The sequence below is a fragment of the Eublepharis macularius genome, chromosome 6 (genome assembly GCF_028583425.1).
Source record: "Eublepharis macularius isolate TG4126 chromosome 6, MPM_Emac_v1.0, whole genome shotgun sequence".
NCBI lineage: Eukaryota > Metazoa > Chordata > Lepidosauria > Squamata > Eublepharidae > Eublepharis > Eublepharis macularius.
The window spans coordinates 84,089,401-84,113,202 of NC_072795.1; the positions used below are offsets into that span (position 1 = coordinate 84,089,401).

The 23,802-nt window shown below is 40.3% G+C and overlaps 1 protein-coding gene across 4 annotated transcripts in view; it reads right to left on the minus strand.

Annotated features, from left to right (window-relative positions):
* The window catches only part of TIAL1 (TIA1 cytotoxic granule associated RNA binding protein like 1), a 39,414-nt gene extending 29,012 nt beyond the window's left edge, over positions 1-10,402 (minus strand). For 2 of the 4 annotated variants that reach the window (XM_054982410.1, XM_054982409.1), the window contains exons 1-2: positions 10,179-10,402; positions 625-721 (exon numbers count right to left, since the gene is read on the minus strand). In XM_054982410.1, coding sequence (XP_054838385.1) covers positions 625-721; positions 10,179-10,207 — 126 coding nt within the window. In that variant the 5' untranslated portion in view covers positions 10,208-10,402. Of the gene's footprint in view, positions 1-624; positions 722-5,077; positions 5,129-5,412; positions 5,481-10,178 lie in introns of all 4 variants that reach the window. The other 2 variants (XM_054982412.1, XM_054982411.1) reach the window with 2 other exon arrangements.
* Between the last annotated feature and the right edge of the window lie 13,400 nt (positions 10,403-23,802).

The following is a 23,802-nucleotide window of genomic DNA, read 5'->3' on the forward strand; positions in this document are numbered from 1 at the left end:
ATCTTCATCCCATTCTTATTTTCCTCAACATTCAGAAAGGTAGATATTTTTAATTTTACAGTTAGGGGTCAAGTAAGACCAAATTGCTCAAAACCATCAGGTCAAGCCAAGTTCAGAATGTCTGTCTACCAGACAACTCTGGCTATTTACAAAGAAATTTTTGGTTGTTCCTGTGAAAGCAAGAAAAGAATGTTTGTCAATTTGGTATAAGGGATGTAATGAAATGCTTGCAAACAGCCATATCTGAAAACTCAATTGAGGTTCTGCATAGCAGACTAACAACAATAGCATTCAAGAACCAAAGATACGTTGACTGGATTCTTAAGCTTAGTTCTAGCAGAGAATGCTGTCAGCACACCTAGTTAAAGAAGTCTTGATTGATGTAATGACTTTTATATCATCTGATTAAATCAGGATACATTACCACATGGATAAAAGCAACAGTTCTGCAGTAAAAAAATATATTTTTATAGGTGACACAATACATTACAGCAAATGCCATACTGGAAGAGGCATTTCCTCCTATTTAGGAGACAATTGGGGCTCTACCAAGATAAGTGTCTGCCATATAATGATATTTAAATATATTTGTATTTGATATCAATTTGGTTGTGAAAACCTTACCTCTGTTATCATTTTACAGCTTTTGCAGGGTCCAATTTGGCTGAATAATTGAAGTATAAGAACCTCAGTCACATCTCTAGAGAGATTTCCTACATAGCTAGACAAACAAAAAAGAAGTTGTATTAATCCACTAATTTACCACTTGCAAAGGCTGAAGAAATATCAGCTGAATACAGTACTAGCATATAAAATTCAAGTTCACACTATTAAGTGGTTCATGGAATTTTAAGTTCTAGGCATGGCTATAAAGCAAAGACTTTACTATGTATTTACAAAACATTAGTAATATATTAATGAAGAAACATAACAGTCCAGTTATCCAAAGAATTCAAGAAGAACCAATATTAAAATATGCTTTCACAGAAGAGACAGCTGCAACCTTGAAGAGTTAAGAGTGCAATTCGGGGGGGGGGGGAGTCCATCTATGACATGATGAATCAATTTTTCTTGGGAACTTCCTTCTCAAAAGACTGCTTCACAAGCTGTTTCTTAAAATTTCAGAATGAAAAAATGTACACATTTGGCATACCTTTTAAAAGAAACAACTAGAAGGGAAACAGTACATGTATACCTGGTGTCAGTCGTATTTTTAAAGACCCTTGTAGACTAATTCCAAAACTGCTTTTGAAACTAGAAGAATTTAGAGATTCTGTGAGTGCACCTTTGGTAGGCTATGAAGAAAAAACCTGATGCACATTCAGACAGCAAACACACACACATGCTCACAGGATTATAATCCCAAAATCTATATCCAAATACAGCAAAAAATGCAAAAATCACTCCTGTATCTTCAGACTGCTTATTAGAAGCTTGAAGCATTTCTGAGTATTGCAAGTCATTTCTGAAAGTTCTAGATAATGGCTATCCTTATATTTCTCACCAGAGTTCTTCTGAAATCCTCAGAATCTTCCAGCATTTACATTACTGCAATTCCAAATTTGTATTTGTATTACTTTTGAGTGAAAAATTATAGAAAGGTAGTAGGAATACCAAAAGCAGTTTGTGATGCAACACAATGGGCACTACTCTCAAGAACTCATGCATTCCACTACTTGATCACAAACCTTGGGCATACCTTTTTATTATTATTTATAACAACTGTGGGCATTCTTGTCTAGCTTACCTGGGCCATTGCATTGCCATCTTCTTCTAGTGAGAACACATGAGGTAGATGGGAGGGAATGCTGAAGCCTCCCTACTGCTAGGGTTGGCAGGGAAAGGGGACCTGGAGCTTGCCTGCTTGTAATTCCTGGCATGCTCCTTGTGCATGCATGAAAAGCATGTGTGCAGTCCCCGCACTAGCGTGATGACATCACTTCTGGGAAGTGACATCATCGCACAAGGCGGGGGAGCATGCATGCTTCACAGCAGGTCAATTTGGACCCCAAACGGGCCTGATTCACCCCACTGGGGGCCCAAATTGGTCTGCTGCAAAGCACGGGAGCGCTCTCAGGACAGTGCAATGACATCACCAACATCTTCACATCAGCCTTGGGAGTGTGCCCGGGAGACCCATTCCCCACCTTTCTCCCCTGCCAGCTGGTAAGTGATGGCGGGGGGGAAAGGTTGGAGAGGTCAAACTTGAGGCCCACATATCTGAAGGAAGATCTTCTTGCTTATGTTTCTGTGCACCAACTATGGTTTTTAGACTGCCAATTGCTGGTCCTTTCCCCACTTAGGGTGGCCCATCTGGCAATGCCCAGAGCCTAGGCCATTTCCACCATGGCTCCCACTCAGTGGAATGGACTCCTTGAAGAGGTGAGGGAACCCGCTCATTGGAGGTCTTTGAGAGACGAGTATCTGCAAGTCTTGTTTGGTTTATGAACATCAGGCATCTTTGGTTTTTTTATTTGGTTTTAATTTATAATGTTGTAATTATTACTGGTAAGCCAAGAGTAAATGTGGGACAGAAATATTTTGATTAAATAAATATTCTTAACTGCATTTTATTCCAGCTCCTATAGCCCTCTGTGCATAGAATAACCCCTGCAACATTTGCTAAAGTATGCACAAGCATCAATGTTAAGAATGCCTAATAATCAATGTTCCCCTTGAACCAGTAAATAAAACAGGTTAGTGCATCTTAATGGTTAGCATATTCAGTATCATTGTCAAGCGTTCCTTAACTTAAAGTTGGAAAGAGAAATTCAGGGCAGGGGCAAGCAGCAGTCCACTCTTGAGCTCTTCGCTATTATTTGCACTGTCCTAGAATGACTCAATAAGTGAAGTTTCCCCGAGCCAAAATTTCTAAAAACATCAGTCCATAAAAAAGACCTCTCTTTCAACACAACTACAATCAGAAGCAATTAAGTCTCTTTTTATACAAAACATCTTACTACAAACAAAGGCTGTTAAAGACCATTAACTGACATCCATGATAAACTATTTCATCAAAGCAAGGAAGACAGGATCTATTTCCACAGTACCAAATCAATTCCAGTTGACAAGAATCAGAGCCTTTGCCATCAACATTAATGTGCATGCATTCTCCTTATCTCATGTTCTTTCAATGAGTTTAACATTTACTAGAATGCATAACATATACTTGCTACATTTAGAAAAAAAATCCTTGCTCTAGTATTGAAACAATCTTAGAAACTGAAAGCCAAAGTAGATGGAATGGTGTGTTCATGGCCACCATAAGGATGGCGCTGTCATTTTAAAGTCATTTAAAAATGTAGCAAGCAGCACAGTAGGTTGAGGTGCTCCCGCCCCAGTTCCTTATCAAGTGCCAAAATGGCCACACGCACATTGTGATGCTTCAGTGCTTGAAAAGATGTGTGTGGGGGAGGGAATAGGAGTGCTACACTGCAGCATTTTTATAAGACACTGAAATGGCAGTGGCATCCTGGTGGTGGCCAAACTGAAAATATTTGTCTATTACATCTCTGGGACTTTAAAATGTTCCTTTGTCAAACATCTTAGATGAAACAACAATAACATATTATGCAAAGAAGATGACTTAGACTTAAGGTTCCAATTATTTCACATTTAGTGATTAATCCATCATGACTATGTTATTTTTATAATTTTGAATAAATGTAGTGCTTAAACATTTTTCATACAAGCATAAAACAGAATGAAATATTACATTTGAAAAAGACAGGACAATGTTGAACTTATTATTGAGTTAGATCATATTTTAGTGGTCAGTTGATCAACTGACAAATGTCCAGAAAGGTGGGACACTACTCAAGAAGAAAAATATCATTTTATAAGGCTAGGGTATAATGAGCAATTCAGGACTTTCTCAATTCTGGCAAAGAATCCATAGTGCAATTGGTGTGCATCACTGGAGTTTAGGTGGCAGGATGACAACAGGAAAAGGCTTAATTAGAGTGAGAGATGCAGTCTGCTATCAATTCTGGTGGGTCCTAGGATTTGTCAGGCAAAAGTGTTCCAAGCAGACCACAGGAACAACATGAAAATCAGATACCAGGTAGGCTGAACTAGCAACTGCAGTAGTCATGGTGCTTTCAGCTTAGGTATGTGCTGTGGTTTTAGACATCAGCACATCTGGCTCCAACCTTATTTCATCCACTGCTGTACTCACTTTGTGCTAAGCTGGCTGCAAGTAAGACTGTTTTTTGCAGGTCTGTGACATTGTCATTTCTCACAGACTCCCCACCCACAGCTAAGAAGTCATCTCCAGAGCAGTCTCAGTTCATCAATGGCTATTAACCACGACAGGCATGAAACTTTCACGTTAAGAGGCAATAACTGCTGAATTGCAGTGTTGGGGGACATTTACAAACAGAGGAGTTGGCTTCCATGTCCTTTGTAGGTATCTAGTTGACCAGTATGTGAAATGAGATACTGGACTAAATGAACCATTTGTCTACATTTGCAAGACTGCTTTTATATTTTGAAGAGTTCTGGCTCAATTATTCATTTACTCCTGATCATGCATGTGGTCAGTGAAATACTTTTATTAGGAAGAGATTATATTCACAATACAATGTAAACACTTGCAAGTTATGGAAACCCTCCTTCAAGCTGGTTGTTCAATAAAAGTTTTTAGAAGGAAAAAGTGAAGGCGAACATTTGAGCCTTGGGCTTCAGCTAAATGGAAGGGTACATACATATCAGCATCTACAGAGGTCAACCAGAACAGGCTTACAAGTGATAACCAGATGCTGCTAGTTCAAAGCTCAGCCAGGCCATAATTTCTCTGGGTGGCCTTAGGCAAGCCATTGCCAGCATCTGCATACTATTTCCTCCATCAATGTAATATGGGACAATAATACTAGCCACCGTGCAGGCTTGCTGCAACATTAGTTTGATCATTCAATATTTATAGTCCTTTTTCCTAAGTATTGTATTGCTTTGAGGCTATTTTATAATAACTATTTCTTATATGATGTTTTATTTTAAATTTGAGTAGACTCATTAATCTTTTGATTGAGGTGAAATATAAAAATATTTTAAATATAAATAAATAAATCTGCCATACCATTTCCAAGAACAGGTCTAGAACACCTCATCACCAAAAATTGGAAGATACCTAGAAAAAATGTGCAGGCCCTTATATAAGAAATGACATATTTCAATTAGGAAAATAACAGGGAAGGCAGCCTACAGAAATGCATGATTTATTTGCATTATTAAAAATTACATCTGGGAAAGTTAATTTGGAATTAATACTCTTAATATTAAAACTCATTTCAATACAGTATTTGAAGCAAACTGAGTATGTACTATTTTTCAAGCTATTTCCTATAAGAACATGTAATGTTTTTAATTTGGTAAAACCATAAGAAATGAAATAGAGAAAGGCATATACCATACCTCTATAGGCTGTCTCCCTAATTCATGTGACATCACTTATGCTGCATTGACAGGCATAGTATAGAAACCTAGATAGATAACATAAATAGTTTATATTCGACATATATAGGTTCCAATACTAGGTGCTGTTGCTCTGTAAAAAATAAGAAATAATCCAGTCTATAAAATTAACTAAGGCTGCAGTCCTGTGTACACCTACTTTTCACTAAGACCTACTGAACTCACCGAGACTTATTTCCATGCCTAGGATCATGCTGCAAGCTTACAATCTGCTACATCTCACACCAAAAATTCTCCCTCTGTAGCTGACATGGAAAATTCTGTGCACCAGTGCAGACTGCTATATTTACAATCTGACTCACAATTTATGACCAGTAAAAAAATATCCCAAGCTATTACCTTGAATATACACAATATTCTTCTGCCTTTTAGAAGATAACACAAAAAAGTTTGTTCAATGAATAACGTGTCAAGGGTATCAAGGTCTGTTGAAAGTTTTATATGGAGAAAGAACATCATCTACTGTTACAGTTAGCATCTGGCAAATCTTAGAACTGTACTACCTTTTCCGAGGGAAACTATCAATTTCATAATATTTACGAAGAAGCTAACTTAAGAAACTACAAAATAATTTTAAATGCCACCTCCTCCTAATATCCTATTGATACTGCCCAGCGTTCCTAATCTTGCTTACATAATTTTTGCTTTCACTGATTTTTTTAAAAAAATCAGAAATCTTTTTCAATTTCCGGGTTCCCCAACACAGGGCCAAATGATGCCTGCCAAGCTTTTCAGAAAGTGGGCCATTGTAAGGTAGGGCTTGTTGCCCTCATTCAAAGGAAAGGGTTTTCCACAGCTGCAATAGCAGCCACAGCCACTGGAATATCAGAACTGGTAAGCATGCAATCTCATAGTTTCATTCCCCCTTCAAGCATCCCTTCTTTTTATTCCCTCTTCTCTTTCTTCATTGGGCTTTCCTTCATTTCTTTTTATTCCCTGTTTTCTTCCTCCTTCCTCCCTCACTCTTTCCTTCTTTTCATATTTCCCTTCTATAATTTTAAAGTGAGGAAGAAGGCATTATGTATGGCACCACTTTCTACAGCAGCCATTCTGAGTTTGCCTCTGCCTCCTGCAGCACTATTTTGGGGTGAAGCTTACCATCTCCTCTTAAAATTCCAAAAATGTCCACAGGCTCAGAAATTTGGGGACCCCTGCATATATGATACAGAATTCTAGAATGGTTCTTCAGACATCTCTGGCATGAAGTACCTTTGGACTCTTCTGTTCCACCTGTTACATATGGCAGTGAAATACCACAGTGACCTAAGTATCAATAGCTCCTCTGAAGTAAATCAAACGTTAAATGACAATCTTCTATATTTGAAATCCTTGTCTCCTACAATCAAATTTTAGTTCCCCATGAAAACAGTTGTTTGGTTATCACTTCTTCAGCCCTGAGTTGATCCATTAGGAATCTTATTCTTGGAGGGAAAGCTCCAACCTCAACAGGAACATTATAAAGCCTATTAAAATATGCTTTTAACAGTATTGAGCTCTATCTTCCCCTTTTGTCAATGAAACATAATTCCTAGAGAGCCAAGAAGATCAGAAAGAAAAGTTTCAGGATAGTTTGTAATATAGTACAAGACAAATAGAATGTGATGTAAATCACTGTACAACTGTTTAATCAGGTAACAGTTAAAACACTATGGTAACCATGTGCAGTTTCTTTTGGCACAGAAACAAGAAGGCACTGACAACCTACAGCACTGATCTGTACTTTCAAGAGTTACACCACAGTGCTGTGGAAACTGCCAATTTCATCCCCCTCAATCTGCTTGAAGAGAGGTTGCACATATATACATGCTCCTTCATATTGTGTAACCCAGTCTTATGCATGCTTGTCCTAAAATTACATGGGTCTTACTCACAAGTATACATGTATAAGACTTCAGCCTTAGAGAGTAAGACATAAAAGATGCAGGATGCTGAGAACTTTTCCGACCCTAATTTTCATTTGGAATAAGCCCTATGCATCAGAAAGCAGTAACTTCAGTGAGAGCACTTAAAGCAAATTAGTAAACTTTTAAAGTGAATTCAATTGTGCTCAACTTCTCCCTCATTTTTTAGTCTGACACAAAGAAGAGAAAAAAAGTTCCAAATGTCTTTATTTTTACCCCTATACAGTTAAGGGGATGCATGCACAAACATTTCCTCTTCAGGTAGATAGAACTCTTTAATTCTAGAGCTTCAAAAAACTGAAAAGACTAAACACAATGGACATTTGTAAACTGCACATCAGCTGTACACACTACCATTTCTCTTTCCCAGTGTGCAAAAAAGCAACAGTCCTAACCTAGGTTTTTGATTCAGTCAGTATTCTCCGTAAAGATACAAAAATCTAGGAAGTGTTGGTTTCAAATGTACACAGCCACCATGTTTAAATTGCTTGTACCATTTGGGGAAGGCAATGGGAGAAAGATATCCAAAATAATTCATGAACCACAAAAAGGTGCGTCATCTTTATAGGAGGAGGGAAATTATATTCCCAGCTGTTTCTGATACTAATGACATATACTAGTTTTCATTCCACAAATTTTGTTTTGAAACTCTCTTTCCTAAAAGCTGAGAAACAGGCCATACAATCAGTCTTCCCCTTTCAAGGGCATAGTGCAAGGGGGAGTGGGCAATCTGCTAACCTCATATTCTCTGGGACATGTTTTGTTCATCCTAGAGGCTGTAATCATAATCCTGAGCATTCAAATTTTATTTTTAAATCTTTTGCTTGTTTGTTTGCCTGTCAGAGAAAAACTTTTGAAAATATGGTGGCAAAAATATTGACATTTTGAACAAAGCACATTCAATTTTCATGATTTTTTACAACTATATACAGGTTCAGCATTTTTAAAAAGCTAACTTAGTTTCTGATATCAGAGTATAAAATTTCAGAAGTACTTAAGAATAAATGTAAGTATTCACTGTTTTCACATCCACATTTTCAAGGGAGTGAGATGTACATTACACACACTGATATTTTGCATATTTTAATTACTTAATTCCACTTAGAAACACAGAGCTGGAAGGGTACCATGAGTCATCTAGTCCAACCCTCTACACAATGCAGGAAATTAACACCTATCCCCCCACCCCGTTCCTTCAGTGATCCTGCTCTAGGCCCAGAGGAGGGGGGGGAAGAATACCTCAAAAGTATTTTCAACATGGTCAATGGCACTGAAAAAACTGCCTGGCTCTGGGTTCATCTACTTCAATATGTAGCACTCAAGATGCAGCCACTCTGTCTACATCTTACATATGTCAGAAGCATGTTAAGCATTAGTGACAGAAGTAGTTATGTTATTTGTGTCTATTACCTATATTCTTGGTGTTACCACACTAGTCCCTTCCCTTTTGACAAGTCATACATCACACCTGTTCATGACAATTAAACCTATTAACAGTATTAACCTTTTTATCACGCACCTCACAGGGTGTTTTGTTGTGGGGATAATAACAACATACTTTGTAAACAGCTCTAAGTGGGTGTTAAGTCATCCTGAAGGCAGGTATATAAATTGAATGTTGTTGTTGTTGTTATTAGGGAAGTTACAAATATTCTTCCACAAGAAGAAGCAAGTTTAGTCTGCACTGGCGTAGCAAACATGTGTTTCATATATTATTTCAGCCTCCAAGATTCAGCAAGTACCTCAACTTTGAACATCAATTCTGTAACACTATCAGGATTTGAGATCTCTTTAGGGACCATACTTTTCAAATAAAAACCGACTAAATTTGATTCTCATATTGTCTCTTGCTGTTTACTTTGCAAATCACTTTGCTTTCACTTGCTACACTTATTCATCCTTGGACTCTGAATTCAAGACCCTCACATTTAATACACACTTCTTTCACCTACCACTAGTCTCTGGGGTCTCACTCTATATTTTTAACACTTACCACCATTTTCAGATTTTTATGGAGAAATTATAAATGGGGTATGAGCCATTCAGAAATAATTGTTATCTGAAAAGCAGGATATATAATAAAGGTATTATTGAAAAGTTAGTCCCCACAAGACCCCAAATCCACTGACTAAACCCCCAAACTTGCCTGTTGACACAATACAGTAGTACTATGCATTACGCAGAATAAATTGATCTCAAGGAACCTATGAGATTTGATTTTATACCCTATCCCTTAAAAGGAAAACTGTGGACCTTTCAGGACCAAACACCCACGCCCCAAGAATACCAACATATTCAGACCATTACCAATCCAAGCTCGTCCGATAAGTCTAAGGAAAGCATTCCCAACCTCCCCAAAACGCAAGGATACCCACAGTCCATCCTTTAGCCTCACATGACGTACATCAGGCTCCTCCAATTCTAGAGTGTACTAAAAAAAAGACTTTTTAAATAAGCCCCCGAATGTTTTTTTGAGACTGACTGATAAGCTTAGCCAGCTACAGGATCTTACTTCTTGGACTCACCTCGAGAACACGCTCCTTTCTTCCCGTCTCCTTCCACGCACTTCAGCAAGCGAGCTCTACTCGAGCACCTCATGCTCTGTACTCTTCCCCGTGCCACGACTCCTTTCCATCCCAAGCCTTCCTGTATCCTTCTCCCTCAGCCCACCTGCTTTTTCTCCACAGATCCCGCCCTGCGTACTCTCTCTTTATCTCAAGCGGGCACTCTCGCCTGTCAAGGCGGACCCCCCCCCCCTTTATCCATCCGTCCGCACCCCACAAAACCTCACCCTGCCCTACTCACAGCGTTCTGGGTTGCCCGTCGTCTTCCATCGCGGTAGGGAGGCCCACTCATAGACGAGCCCTGGGCACCCCGCAGGAGGAGGAACAGGGAAGCTCCGATGCGCGATATATAATTTTTTTAAAAAAGTGGAAACCCGGGGGGGTCCCTCGTCTCCTTCAGGCCCTGACAGAACCAGAACTAAAACGGAGAGACAGAAAGCGGGGAAACCAAAGCCACAAAATGGCCGCTGCCGCCAACCACTCAGGAAGCTGCGCAGCACGCAGGCGCAGCCCATCCTGCCCTCTCCACCATAGAGATTGAGGGACTCGAGAAACGCGCGCCCTCTGGCTTCCGAGCTCCGTTTTCGTCTGTTAGAGCTGGTGAGGGACCGCGTTAGGAAGGAGCTTTCAGTCGAATCGCGGCTCCGATTCCGTAAGATTCGGGTTCAGTAGCGCCTTAAAGGCCAACTAGATTTCCAGATATGAGCTTTCGAGAGTCAGAGCTCCCTCTCGAAAGCTCATGCCTAGGAAATCTGGTTGGTCTTCAAGGTGCTACTGAACCCGAATCTTACTCTTCTGCTGCCGACCAATACGGCCACCCACCTGAAATTGGCTCTTACTTTGGTTGTTCTGGAGGAGGGTGATAGAGACAGATTATTCACCCAATATACCTTTGCTACATCCTAACGGTGGGGTGAGGAGTTTGCTAGTTTGTTTGCGCAAGATGTGTCCTGCTATCGTCGTCTGATTTTAAAACGGCTTTGTGTGATGATTTCAAGGTGAAAATCGATCTAATATTTCTAGTGTAGTAGAAAAAAGCGCGAGTCCAGTAGCACGACTAACAAAGTTTGTGGAAGGGAATGAGCTTTCGAGAGCCACAGCTTACTTCTTCAGATACAGCTAAAATGTGAGTCCATCTGTCCTTATATCTTGGAGTGTGGAGTGATTACAGAAGCCAAATGATGATAGCTGGCAAGGGTGTAGACTTTCCATTTTTCGGGGGGGGGGGGCTGGGGCTGGGCCAGAGGCACTGCTATATCCAGAACTTAAAAGAACCGGGGCCCAGTTACATCATAGGGAGGAGCCAATGACATCATAGGGAGGGGCTTCCATTGCCACCATCTATAGAGGCGGGGCCATGGAGGATTTAGGGAGGGGCTCCCCACAAATTTAGGGGGACCCAGGCACCCATTACGACTCTCCTAACAATCCCCCTGGGCTGGGCCAAACTTAGGAAAAGGTGGGAGTTGGCCAGTGGTTATAGTGCTATCTCAGCAATCTCCCACTGGGTATAGTCACTTTAGGACAAAGTAATGGTCACAAATTTGACACTAAGAAAGTCAACACAGAAAAGCTTGTAGGGGAAAATTTGTTAAGTTTTCCCGGATGTTCATTTACAGAAGTCTTGATTCTGCCTTATTCATAAGGGTGACTTAGTACTGAAATTTACTAAATTGTGGCATTGCAGATGCCTTCACTTGGTAAATGTGGGGTTGAAGTTTGAACCAGGGCAGAATACAAAACAGTTGCTGTGCACTCATTTCTGAGCAATGTGCAGAGTTCAGAGTGGTAGCAATCTCCTTTTTCTCATTTCAAACTCATATCCGCTAAGTGAGTACAAGCACATTTTGAGGCAATTCAGAATAGTGCTAGTCACGACCCCAAAGAAAACTCACAGTTATACTACCTAGGATTGTATGTACCTTGCTTTCTTAGTACACTGCTTAAAAACTCCACCTTAAAAACAGAGACATTCAGAACACATTATTAATAAAATCACATAATTAAGTGCACATTCCTTGCCAATGTTCTCTCCAGGCTGCACACAGGGCAAAAGGAAATTTTTAAAAGGCTGATCTGCATCCCCCCCCCCAAATCTTGTTCATACAGATGGGCTTTTTCATTGTTTCAGAGAGACAGCACTCAGGCTGCCATTTGGGGAATTGTCCTTTTCAGCAATAGATACCACCTCTCCATTTAAAAATGGAATTGAAATTGAAAGAGGAGCTTAGGAGTGGCTGAAGCACCCCCACACACTACCATGAAAAAACTAACTGTTCTCCCACACCCAGCTCCCCCCCACGAAAAAACAGCAAGCAAGCAAACAAACAAAGCTATTTCAGCAAGGAAACAAGGTCTACCCCTTCCCAGTGTTCCATTTCCAAAATACAATGTAATGATAAAGTAACTGAAAAGTAAAATAAAATAGACTCATTTTTCCCTATTAAAAGGAACAGAAACTATTCCTTAACAGAGTAGCATTGATTGCAGTGAAAACGTGATGATGGGTGGTTGGAGCATGCTGACTGGTGTCAGTGTAAAAGAGAAAGAGAAAATAACAAACTTATACTTGCCATAGTTTTAGAAAAGTAACAGTTCTTTATTATAGAATTTCTGTACTTTGATAGGAAAGTGGAGAGAAAATTCCTATCTACCGATCTATTCCTGAGGAGAAAGTTCTGAGATTAACAATCTACACATCAAAGGATTGTTCAGGGCAGTAAAGGAGTAAACAGATGCCATAGCCTGTCTATCTAACTCTCTGGTTTCTCCTCTTCTGAAACTTGAAGAAAAGGACGGCATTAGAAGTGAAGTCTTGTTGTTATTATGTGCTATCCAATTGCCTCTGACCTATGGTGACCCTATGAATGAACGACCTCCAAAACGTCCTATCATTAACAGACTTGCTCAGATCCTGCAAACTGGAGGATGTGGCTTCTTTGATTGAATCAAGCCATCTCATTTTAGGTCTTCCTCTTTTCCTACTGCCTTCTACTTTTCCTAGCATTATTTACTTTTCCAGAGAGTCTTATCTTCTCATGATGTGACCAAAGTATAATAACCTCAGTTTTGTCATTTTAGCTTCTAGGGAGAATTCAGGCTTGATTTGATCTAGTATCCACCTTTTTGTCTTTCTGGCTGTCCATGGTATCTGCAAAACTCTCCTCCAGCACCACATTTCAAATTAATCCATTTTCTTCCTGTCAGTTTTCTTCACTCTCCAACTTTCACATCCATATATAGTAATGGGGAATATCACAGTTTGGATTATCTTGACGTTGGTTCCCAGAAAGACATCTTTATTTTTAGGGATCTTCTCTAGCTCCTTCACAGCTGCTCTTCCAAGTCTCAATCTTCTTCTGATTTCTTCATTGTTGTCTCCCTTTTGGTTGTTGATTGAGCCAAGGAATAGAAAAACTTGGACAATTTCAATTTCCTCATTCTCAATTTTAAAATTGTGTAATTCCTCAGTAGTCATTACTTTTGTCTTCTTGATATTCAGTTGTAATCCTGCTTTAACGCTTTCTCCTTTAACTTTCATCAGTAGTTGTTTCAAGTCTTCACTATTTTCTGCCAGTAACGTGGTGTCTTCTGCATGTCTCAAACTGTTAATGTTCCTTCCACCAGTTTTCACTCCACCTTCTTCTAGATTTAAACCAGCTTTCTTTATGATATGCTCTGCATAGAGATTGAACATGTAGGGAGATAATATGAATCCTTGTCTGACACCTTTGCCAACTAGAAACCGTTCTGTTTCCTCATGTTCTGTCCTTCCAGTAGCCTCTTGTTGAGTACAGGTTGCACATCAAAATAATCAGATGTTATGGCACCCCTGTTTCTTTTAACAGTCTCCATAGGTTTTCATGATCCACACAGACGAAAGCTTAGCTGTAATCTATAAAACACAAGCTGATGTTCTTCTGAAATTCCCTGATATGTTCCATTAGCTATCGTAAATTTGCAATGTGATCTCTGGTGCCTCTTCCTTTTCTGAATCCATCTTGAAATCTGGCATTTCTTGTTCCATATATGGTAAGAGTCTTTGGTTTAGAATTTTGAGCATCACTTTGCTTGCATGGGAAATTAACACGATAGTTCAATAGTTGCTGCTCTCTTTGGCATCCCCTTTTTGGGGAATTATAATGTAGACTGAGCGTTTCCAGTCTGTGGGCCATTGTTTTTTTTAAAATGTAAATTGGAGCCAAGCAATTATGTTGCAATTATGTCCAACAGAGGCCTTGCAATCTGACTGTTGCTACATTGAATGTGGGTGGAGCCAGCCAGGGTTAAGGACTAAGCTACTTAGTGTTGGCCATAGCCATAGGCATTTTAAGGCAGTGTATAAATTCTTTTTTATATAAAATTTATTTTTATAAATATAAGCAGAACAGAGAAAATAAAATAAAAATGATAGCACAATTATAATTACATCAAAAGAAAAAAATGATAGAGTAAACATATAATAAACAATATAAATAACTCAGGGTTTTTTTATATCCAGTATATATCAATCCTTGAATGTGTTTGGCATCTGTCAGAAAAGTATAGTCTCCAGTATTCAGATTATTGATCCTCCAAGCATCTTCCAATTGTAACATTGCCACATAATTAAACACATGTTGGGGAAGTTTGCCTTCTTTGGTTTTTTTCACCTATCATTTTTTTTAGATCCATTACCCCATTCATATCTCCAAAGAGCACTACCTGCTTGAAAATCGAAAAAGGATTGGAAAACATTTTCATAAAAATTTTCTCTTGCATTGTTTGGCGCATATATTGTTGCTGGTGTGTAAATCTTGCCTTCCAGGAGCCTAATTTTCAAAATCATGTATCTTCCGTCAGAGTCTCTTAATTCTTCTATAGCATTTCTTTGTAAATTGTTTATATAAACTGCAACTCCTTTTAAAAATCATAAATTCTTAATAAACACAGAAATACATAAGAGCAAAAAACAGGAACAAAGCCCCAAAGAATCATGGAAATTGTAATATAAATAGGAGGGGTGGACAGTCCTGCACTTCATCTGCCATTATAACTGAGTCCCTCATTTGAGTTCGTCATTGCTTGCCCCCCTGACCAAATTCAAGGGGGCTTGAGCCCCTCAACCCCCATGTAGTTCACCGGTTGCCCGGGGGGGCTCAGCCCCCCGGCCAAATCGGGGGGCTCGAGCTCCTCAGCCCCCCACCTGTAGTTTACACCTATGATAGCTGGTGAATGACAATAGCAGCCGTGATTGAATAGGGTGGGGCAGAGGGGCAGGGCCAGATCAACGGGGAAGGGCAGGGGGGTAGTCTGCCCCCCAGCGCTGTCAAAGAGGGGGTGCCGGGCGCCGCTGCCAGCCCCTGGGAGCGTGCGGGCAGCTGAGCAGAGGGCAGTGGGAGCCTGCCTGCGCCATTCGTCTGCCGTGAAAGCAGGGGGCACACGGCAAGCCTGCCACACCGTCAGTGTGCCACCCACGTGGCAAGCTGGCTGCCCCCTCAGCAGGGCAGGCAAATGGCACAGGCGGCCTCCCAGTCACCCACGCTGCCACTGCCAGCTCTGCAGTGTGCCAGGGCAGCCAGCTTGCCACGTGGGGCAACATGGAAATGACATCATCACGCAGCACCGGGAGCGCGCGCGCGAGGCTGGACTTGGGTTGCCCTGCGAACCGGCAACCCTAGATCCGGCCCTGCAGAGGGGTAGTGAGTGTGGCGAAATTAGCATTGGTAATGAGACTGGAAGCCTGTTTCTTGATCCAGCCCAGGTGGATGCATTGTCTTGAGCTTCGTTATCAGTTGTAATTCAGCAGTCTCTCTAGTGTAGTGGAAGTGGCTTGGAGACTCAGTCGCTGCTTGCTAAAGCATTTGCTTTCAGTAAATTCAGTACTTACTTATTTTACTTCATTTATATTTTAAACCTGTTTAACACATACAAGGTGGTACAGCCTTGGTAGAATGGTGTGTACTGTTTCAGACTACAGCTGGGAGAGTCTAGTTTTGAAAGGTCCTTATTTAAAAAAAACTCCCATGTAAACCAAAAACAAACCAGGCCTCTCCCCTTTTCTTCTTACGCTGTTTTTCTAATAGTAGGGAGTTGTAACATAGGGGAGCATGCCTATATAGGTTAATAAATAGAATATTGATAGAAAATAATTAACTATAAGGATTAAATATAAGGATTGAGTAACCAACAATATTTTCTTACTTTGATAAGATTTGTATAATGCACCAAACTGAATGTCTGAAGGTATAGACGAGTCAAATTGATTGACTATGTGATGAGAGTTATATAGAATTATCATAAAAAGACAGAATGAGTAATATATAGAGAATAAGTCAAATTGTTTGATTTAAATGTGTAAGATTTTTATGGTTTATGATATATAGGTTTATGATATATAGAAATATTTAAAAATGGAAAATGGGATAAATTGTTTATCTAAGATGGAAACAAAGACTTACAGTTTGGGTATATAATAAGAAAAATAGTTAAGGATGTACTGCTTAGTATAATGGAGAATATATATTTGTTTTAGATAGAGGAATTTAATAGAAATAAGGGAAAAGGGACAAAGGGTTGGAAAACTGTTGGAAGTCAACAAAAGGGGGGGAAAGGGAGGGGGTTAGAAATGAAAAATTTGGGGAAAATTGAATGTAAATGTAAAAATAACGGATTCTAACCCAATAAATTTTTTTCAAAAAAAAAAACATAGGGGAGCATGCCAAAATGTGACTCTCCACCTACCACTGTACTGTCTTGAGTTTTCTGCATGTGTGATCCAGGCCTTAGACCCACCAACCCTGTTCAGGTTTTCAAAACCAGACACACTGGATGCAATATAGAGAGCACAGGATGTATTGACAAGGAATGTAAACATAATATTTTTCTTGCACTAACTCTTCTATAGATGCTATTCTGTATACTACTTATGCTACTTAATAAAATCTATTTTCCTTCCCCATTTGTGTGTTCATTGTCTTTGTATCTCTTAGGGGGAAAGAATTGTTGCCCCTTGGCAGTACAGGCGATCACATCCACTGGCTCTGCCCCCACTGCATATAGACAGGCTACTCATGAACATATAGGTGTTTATGGGCACCCTGTAAACAGTACAAGGTACTGGCCGCAGGGTACTGCTCAGCAGTATATATGGTTTTGAATGCCTAAAAAGGACTCATGTTTGGAAAATTGCTAGTCACTATTGTTTGCGAAGTGCTGTGATATTTGACCAGAGAAAGTTAGGCAGGAAAACTGGAGTGAAGGAACCTTGTTCTCATGCCAGGTTGCAATTGCTCATAGATTGTGTACATTTGCTTGTTGCAGAAAGGAAGTTATGCTGACCGAGTTGAAACTGGAGGATTAGTTTGTCTGGCTGGAGTACCTGATCTCTGAGAACTTGGAGTTGGCTGCTAATCGTACCCACAACAACGAGAGACTGGTCTTTTCCTATCTCTTGTGCCTCACCATCCACAATGATAAGAAGCTTTGTTTTAAGAATATAAGAACAACTCTGCTGGAGCAAACTAATGATCTGTCTAGTCTAGTATCCTTTCTCATACAGTAGTCAACCAGTTACTTTGGAGGGCTAACAAGAGGGCATAGAGGCTGAGGCCTTGTCCTGAAGTTGCATCCTGGCACTGGTATTCAAAGGTTCACTGCCACTGAATATGGAGGTTTCCTTTAGTTAATATGGTGAGTAGCCACTGATAGACCTATCCTCCATGATTCTGTCTAATCCGTCTTTAAAGCTGCCTATGCCTACAGCCATCACTATATCCTTTGGAAGTGAATCGCACCACGTCTTAATCATTTTAATTGTTTAATTGTATTATTTGTTTCAATTGATCAGTTTTGTATCTTGGTATTTTTCTATGAGCTGTTTTGAGCTACGATTGCCAGGTCCCCTGAGACCCAACCCAGGAGAGGGGGGGGGTGTTAATGTGGGCATATACAGAAGGAACTTACCTTGCACACACACTTTGCTAGTTTGGGGGCCAATTTTTATTAAATCGGCCCACATGGATGCCTTCATTTCCTTGTAAAGCTGGAAATGGTTATATATACTTGTTAGAAAAGTAAACAATTTCACATTCAAGGTCTTTAAGTTCATTTCAGGTCTTATTGCTGGATGTCTGCTAAAGCCTAAGAGCCAAACTACAAGTGACGCCTGACACAGGTTGGACACTTGTCAGCTTCCCTCAAGTTTTGATGGGAAATGTAGGCATCCTGGTCTTGCAGCTGTAATGGAGAGCCAAGCTGTAAAACCAGGACGCCTACGTTTCCCATCAAAACTTGAGGTAAGCTGACAAGTGTCTAACCTGTGTCAGGCATCACTTGTAGCTTAGCTCTCAGTAGTGCCCATCACCAACCTCTGCTAAGCAACATTAGCCAACACTGCCTATCTTCTCCATCTGGACACTAGCTGTGAGGTTGGGGTCTTCAGGGAGGAATGGGCCCCTCCTCTCCTTCCCCAGCCAAAAAATAGAAGAAAGACAGAATGTGCCCAAGCAGCAGCTGCCACTGCCTACATAGGTGCCACAGATATTGCGCTTCACAGCAACCATCTTGGTTGGGGCAACTGTTGTGGCCCCTTCATCACTCAAGCAGATGAGTGAGGAAACAGAACACAATCCACATATACCTTTTATAATGACCAACCAAACGGCATGTAGTAGTGTGTGAGCTTTGAACTTCACTAAAACTCTTCTTTAGGCTGGGTGTTACACCTCACCTCACCAACACTGTTTAAAAAGACAAAGGAAAATTCTTCAGGACATGATGGTGAGTCAAGCTTGCACTGTGTGTTAGATGTAGAATTGCTTTAAATGGTGCTGGTTTCAATTTACATTCAGCTCTGTGTGAGGAAACAGCCAATGACAAGCAGCTGCTTCCATCCACATTCTGTTTCTGTTGGGGGTATAGGAGGAGCTACTGCTAAGTCAGCAGCACAACTGTGAGGAGAAAAGGCCCCTAGCCTGCCCATTGTTGCCAGTGCCAGAGGGCACAGGAGTGGGAGGAGCTGCATGTTGCTGCTCATACCATCCACCGATATTGGCCCTAACAACACCAGCAGCTGCTTCTCACTCTGCAGCCTTTGTCCTTTGGCTTGATAGCAGTTGATGCTGCACCTAGCAGCCTTAGCCACTCATGCAGGTAGATGTGGGAAAGCCTGCAGGTAGCAGCATCAGCTTTCTATCCACCCTCTGGTGGAGAAGAAGGAAAGAGGAAGCAGCAGCATAGGTAGTGGGAAGCACAACCAATAACATCTTGTCAATTCCCCTCAACCGCCCCCCACCCTGGGGGCTTCACTAGGGTTGCCAGTCTCCAAGTAGTGGCTGGAGATCTCCCAGAATTACAACTGGTCTCCAGGCCACAGAGATCAGTTTACCTGGAGAAATTGGCTACTTTTGGGGGTGGACTCTATGGAAGTATGCCATGCCAAGGTCCTTTCCCTCCCCAAACCCCACTTTCTCCAGGTTTCACTCACCAGATCTTCAGGGATTTCCCAACTTGGAGCTGGCAACCCTAGGCTTCACACTTGTGGAATACATGCGTCTTTGGATTGTATCCAAACATGTACATTTACTTAGTATAGTCATATTATACACTAACATCCAAAAGAAAGATGTAGCATTAACATCTAGAATACACAACTTCACAACCCGATTTTTAAAAAAATGTTCACCAGTTAAATGTTCAAAAGATTTTTACTACCACAGACCACTTCATTGCAATTTAGTGCCAGATGGCCATCCCTGTTGTAAACAAATTCTTAATGATGGCTGCAGAAACTGTGAAAACAATAGTTATAGCAAAGCTCCATTATGTGGGTTAACAGGGAAGTGAGGTCTACAGTTCAGAGAGGGAGTGCTGTAGGAGGATTGCCTTTGTTTCCTGGTAAAAGCCCTTTTCAATATAGCTGTAAGTCATACAAGAATTCAAGAGGTGCAGTCCCCCCCTCCCCTCCCATCACTGCCTTCATGCTTGGAAACTGCACAGCTTGAATTTCTGCCTATCATACCAATGTAGAAGGCACAAAGGGGGGGAAGTGGCAACTTTAGAAAATAGTGAATTCAGGTAATCGGGAAACAATCATTTGGGTAATGGAGGTTGTATTGTATTTAAATGTTCTTTCTTCATCATATCTTCTTTATAACAAAGGACCTTAGAATAAGGCAGATTTCTTTTAATCTACAACAACAATTCTGAGAGTTTCAAGACTTTTTCTACTTTGAAGTTTCCATTGTCCCTACCTCTACTCTGGTCCAATCCATTCTTAAATGCATGGTCTCTGTCTATTATTTCAGCACTTCTTTCTTCCTCTCTAGTCCAGTTATTTGATTAGCCGTGGAACTTATTTGAGAAGCATCTAGACAGCCTTTACATGTAAGAAGGTCATTGGACCATAAATAAACACACTGCTCTTGCCAGTTTAAATAAATGTCATCTCTAACAATGCTTCAGTTCCCAACTGCATAAAACAGGAAATTCAACCTATCATATCTGGTGGTATTCCTACTTGATTACAGTATAAATTCAAGTCGCTCATTAGATACAGTCCCATGGAGTCAACAGAACCAAAGTGTGAACTACCAAAAAGCAGCTGGAGAAGTATATTAAAAAACTGGATTTTGTTTGTCTTTCTTATATTAACAAAAAGGTAAACTCTAGACAGAACCTCAGTAGTTTGTTTGTTTTTTAAAAGAAAGGAGTTGGTTTCTTTCTATACAGTTTATCCGTGTAACAGGCAACCAGACTTATGGACCCTTTATTTCTGGTTCAGTTAAAGTAAACCAGAATACTGTGATGTAACATGATTCCTCTGCAAAGTGAGCTAAGCAGAAGCCTGCCCAGTGCTTACACTGCTACTGAAATCCCAGAGATCTCCTTTCAGTAAACTCTTTCACAGCATGGGCCAGATCTAAAACTGTAAACCTAAGGGCCTACAGTGGGGTTAGTTTTTTGCACAATAAATATGTGGTGGTTGTCCAGATTTATAGGAAATTAAGATAGTTTCAGGTGGGTAGTCATGTTGGTCTATAGTAAAGAACCAAGATTCAGGTCTAGTAGCACCTTAAAGACCAACTAGATTTACAGGGTACAAACTTTTGAGAGTCAGAGCTCCCTACTCCCTTTGACAGGAAATCAAGATGCCTTTCTTCAGCTAAAGTCTTGGGTTGCAGATATATTGTGCTTTTTAAATTCTCAGTGATACCCACCGTTTTATGAACCTTTTACCGCTTTCCTCTTATGCTTTTAAAAACTCTAGTTGTTTCAGTTCTGTGCATTTCTAATGTAAAGTGCTGGACCACACTTCTCCCATGACTTATTTTAAAAAGTACTGGAAGGTTGTCTTCCTACAGCCATGAATTAACAAGGAAATATGATATTGTGCACTTGGTGCTAGATTGTCACTAATGCTAAAAATGAAATCTGGATGTTACTTTTGTTGTCTGGAAAGGCCACAGCAGAGAGGTTTATTTTAGAAAGTGATTTGCTCTTAATAATAATACTAAAGTCACAACCAACTCAAGGTATCCCCTCATGGGGTTTTCAAGACAAGAGATGAACAGAGGCAGTTTAACGATTCCGCCCCCCCCCCTGCATGGCAGCCACGGTCTCTCCTTGGTGGTCTCTCATCCAAGCTGTAACCCATGGCCAACCCAACTTAGTATGAAAGCTCTGACAAGTCAAAACTAGTCTAGGCTATTCGGGATGCTCTTTGTTCCTATGTATTTATCCTGCATATCTGTTGTCTAAGCAACACTTTCCAAATAATACGACACCTGATTTATTTTGTAATTGCAAAACATGCTGCAGCAGGAGGTTGAAATTAATGTGTGAAATTCTTCTTCTCTGCCTCTCTGGGAGTCCCTAAGCCTTCAAAGCTTCTTTGCCTGCCCACTCCTTTTCTGCCAACAACAGATTATTTTTGCACCTAAATCCTGTGTGAAATTTCCCCTTGGCCTCCCTTTTTTTCTTGGCATTCCCACCCACCCCCATTCAGTCGGGCTGCTCCTGCCCACCATTTCCTCAAGCTTCTACCTTCATTTCTTCCACTTCTCTTGGCCTTTACCTTCTTCACATTCATCCTTCTAGGGCTCTGATTCCTGCCTTTCCTTACTAACAATATATGGGTTTGGGCACACAACTCTCTCCATAGAATCTGGTACTATATGTCATTAAAAAACATTATATATCAACTCAACTATAAAAAGCCAACAGAATTGGTTGGATCCGGGAAGCACATGTTGAATCCCCGCTCTGCCCCCATGGGAGCTCGCTAAATGACTGAGCCAGTCACACACGCTTAGCCAAATCTGCCTCACAGGATTGTTGTAAGGATAAAATAGAGGATGCCAAAATGATGTAACAGCTCTGGGTTCCCATTGAGGAGAAAGGTAGGACGTGAATGAAATAAATAAAAGAAATAAAATTAAAGTTGAATTTTCAGATTGCCTCATGCTTAGACACATACAGTCCTAAGCAGAGTCAGCACCTTTTGAAGTCCATAGAAGTCAAAGGGGTTATCTGAGTGTAACGCTGCTTAGGAATGCACTGATAATATTCCACGGTGGAGTGTTATTTTGTCCCTGTGCAATAAAAGGAGATTGTTTTGATTTATTAAATTGCCCAGAAGCACTCTACTGAATTATCCTACCAAAAGCATATTTTCCAAATGAGTTGGTTTTCTTGACCATTATTTGCTGCACCAGGATGACAAAAATAATTAAATAAGAATCTATGTGCATAAAGTTATTTTTTTTGGTTTGAAATGCTTTTTTCCTTATTCTGTTACTTGACTAAATTAGTGTTGAATCTTATTATGACTTCAGTATTATGTAAATTAAAAATCCATTTCAATGCATACTTGCTCAGAAATAAGTCCCACGGAGTTCAATACAATTGGCAGCCTTAGGCTGCAACTGGCAGTTTTCAATCTGGCAGGTTTCAAGAAGAGGCTGGATGAATACTTGCCAGGGATGCTTTAGGCTCATCTTGCACTGGGCAGGGGTTTGGACTAGAAGGTCTGTATGGCCCCTTCCAGCACTCATTCAGTGATTCTAGTACATGATGATTTTCCTACACTGAATTTTCCCCTTTAATGGTCTCTCTCTCTTTCTCACACAGACACAGATGCACACACAAATTAAAAATAGCTTTTTTTGTCTCTTCAGACTGCAAATAATCCAACAGATGTTATTTGCCCCTAGCCATTTCTTGTAGCCTTTCTGCCTGCATATACTGGGTTTTAATTTGGAATAAAGAGAAGAACATTCAAGAAAGCTTCCTTTCTTTATTCTGAGGAGGCAATATTTACTCATCTCACTCAACCAAATAACCATATCAAAGCCAGCTTTACTTCCTTGCTATGCAAAATGAGCATGCCAGAATTATTGTTCATTTCTTGTTCCTTCTTTTCCTCACTTTTCATCAGGGGTCATTTCGTAGAAAAAGAACTGCAGGAACTTATTAGCACAACTCATTAGCAGCCTGGTGAGTGGTGGTAGGGGGTGGAGGGTGAAAGCGAGAGATTCCCTGCTACCACCAGGGGACTTGTAACTCTATATGGTGGCCAAGAAGTCTGAATGGGACACCACACACCTGCATGCAGTACTGTATCCAAAAGAAATGGCAACTGCACATATTTGAGGGATCACAAGTAATGTGATACTAGTAGAACATTATACCCAAACATATTGAAAAGGGCTTAAGTGTTCATAATATGTACAATGTTGTTTTAAAATAAAAGTACAAGTTTTAGTACTGATCAAATCGTTTACACCAGAATATAATAATGTGCAGTATTAAAATTATTTTCTGGTTTATTTTTCCTCCTCCAGCTCTGCAGGGGATTTCACTGAAAACAGCTTGTGCACAGAAAT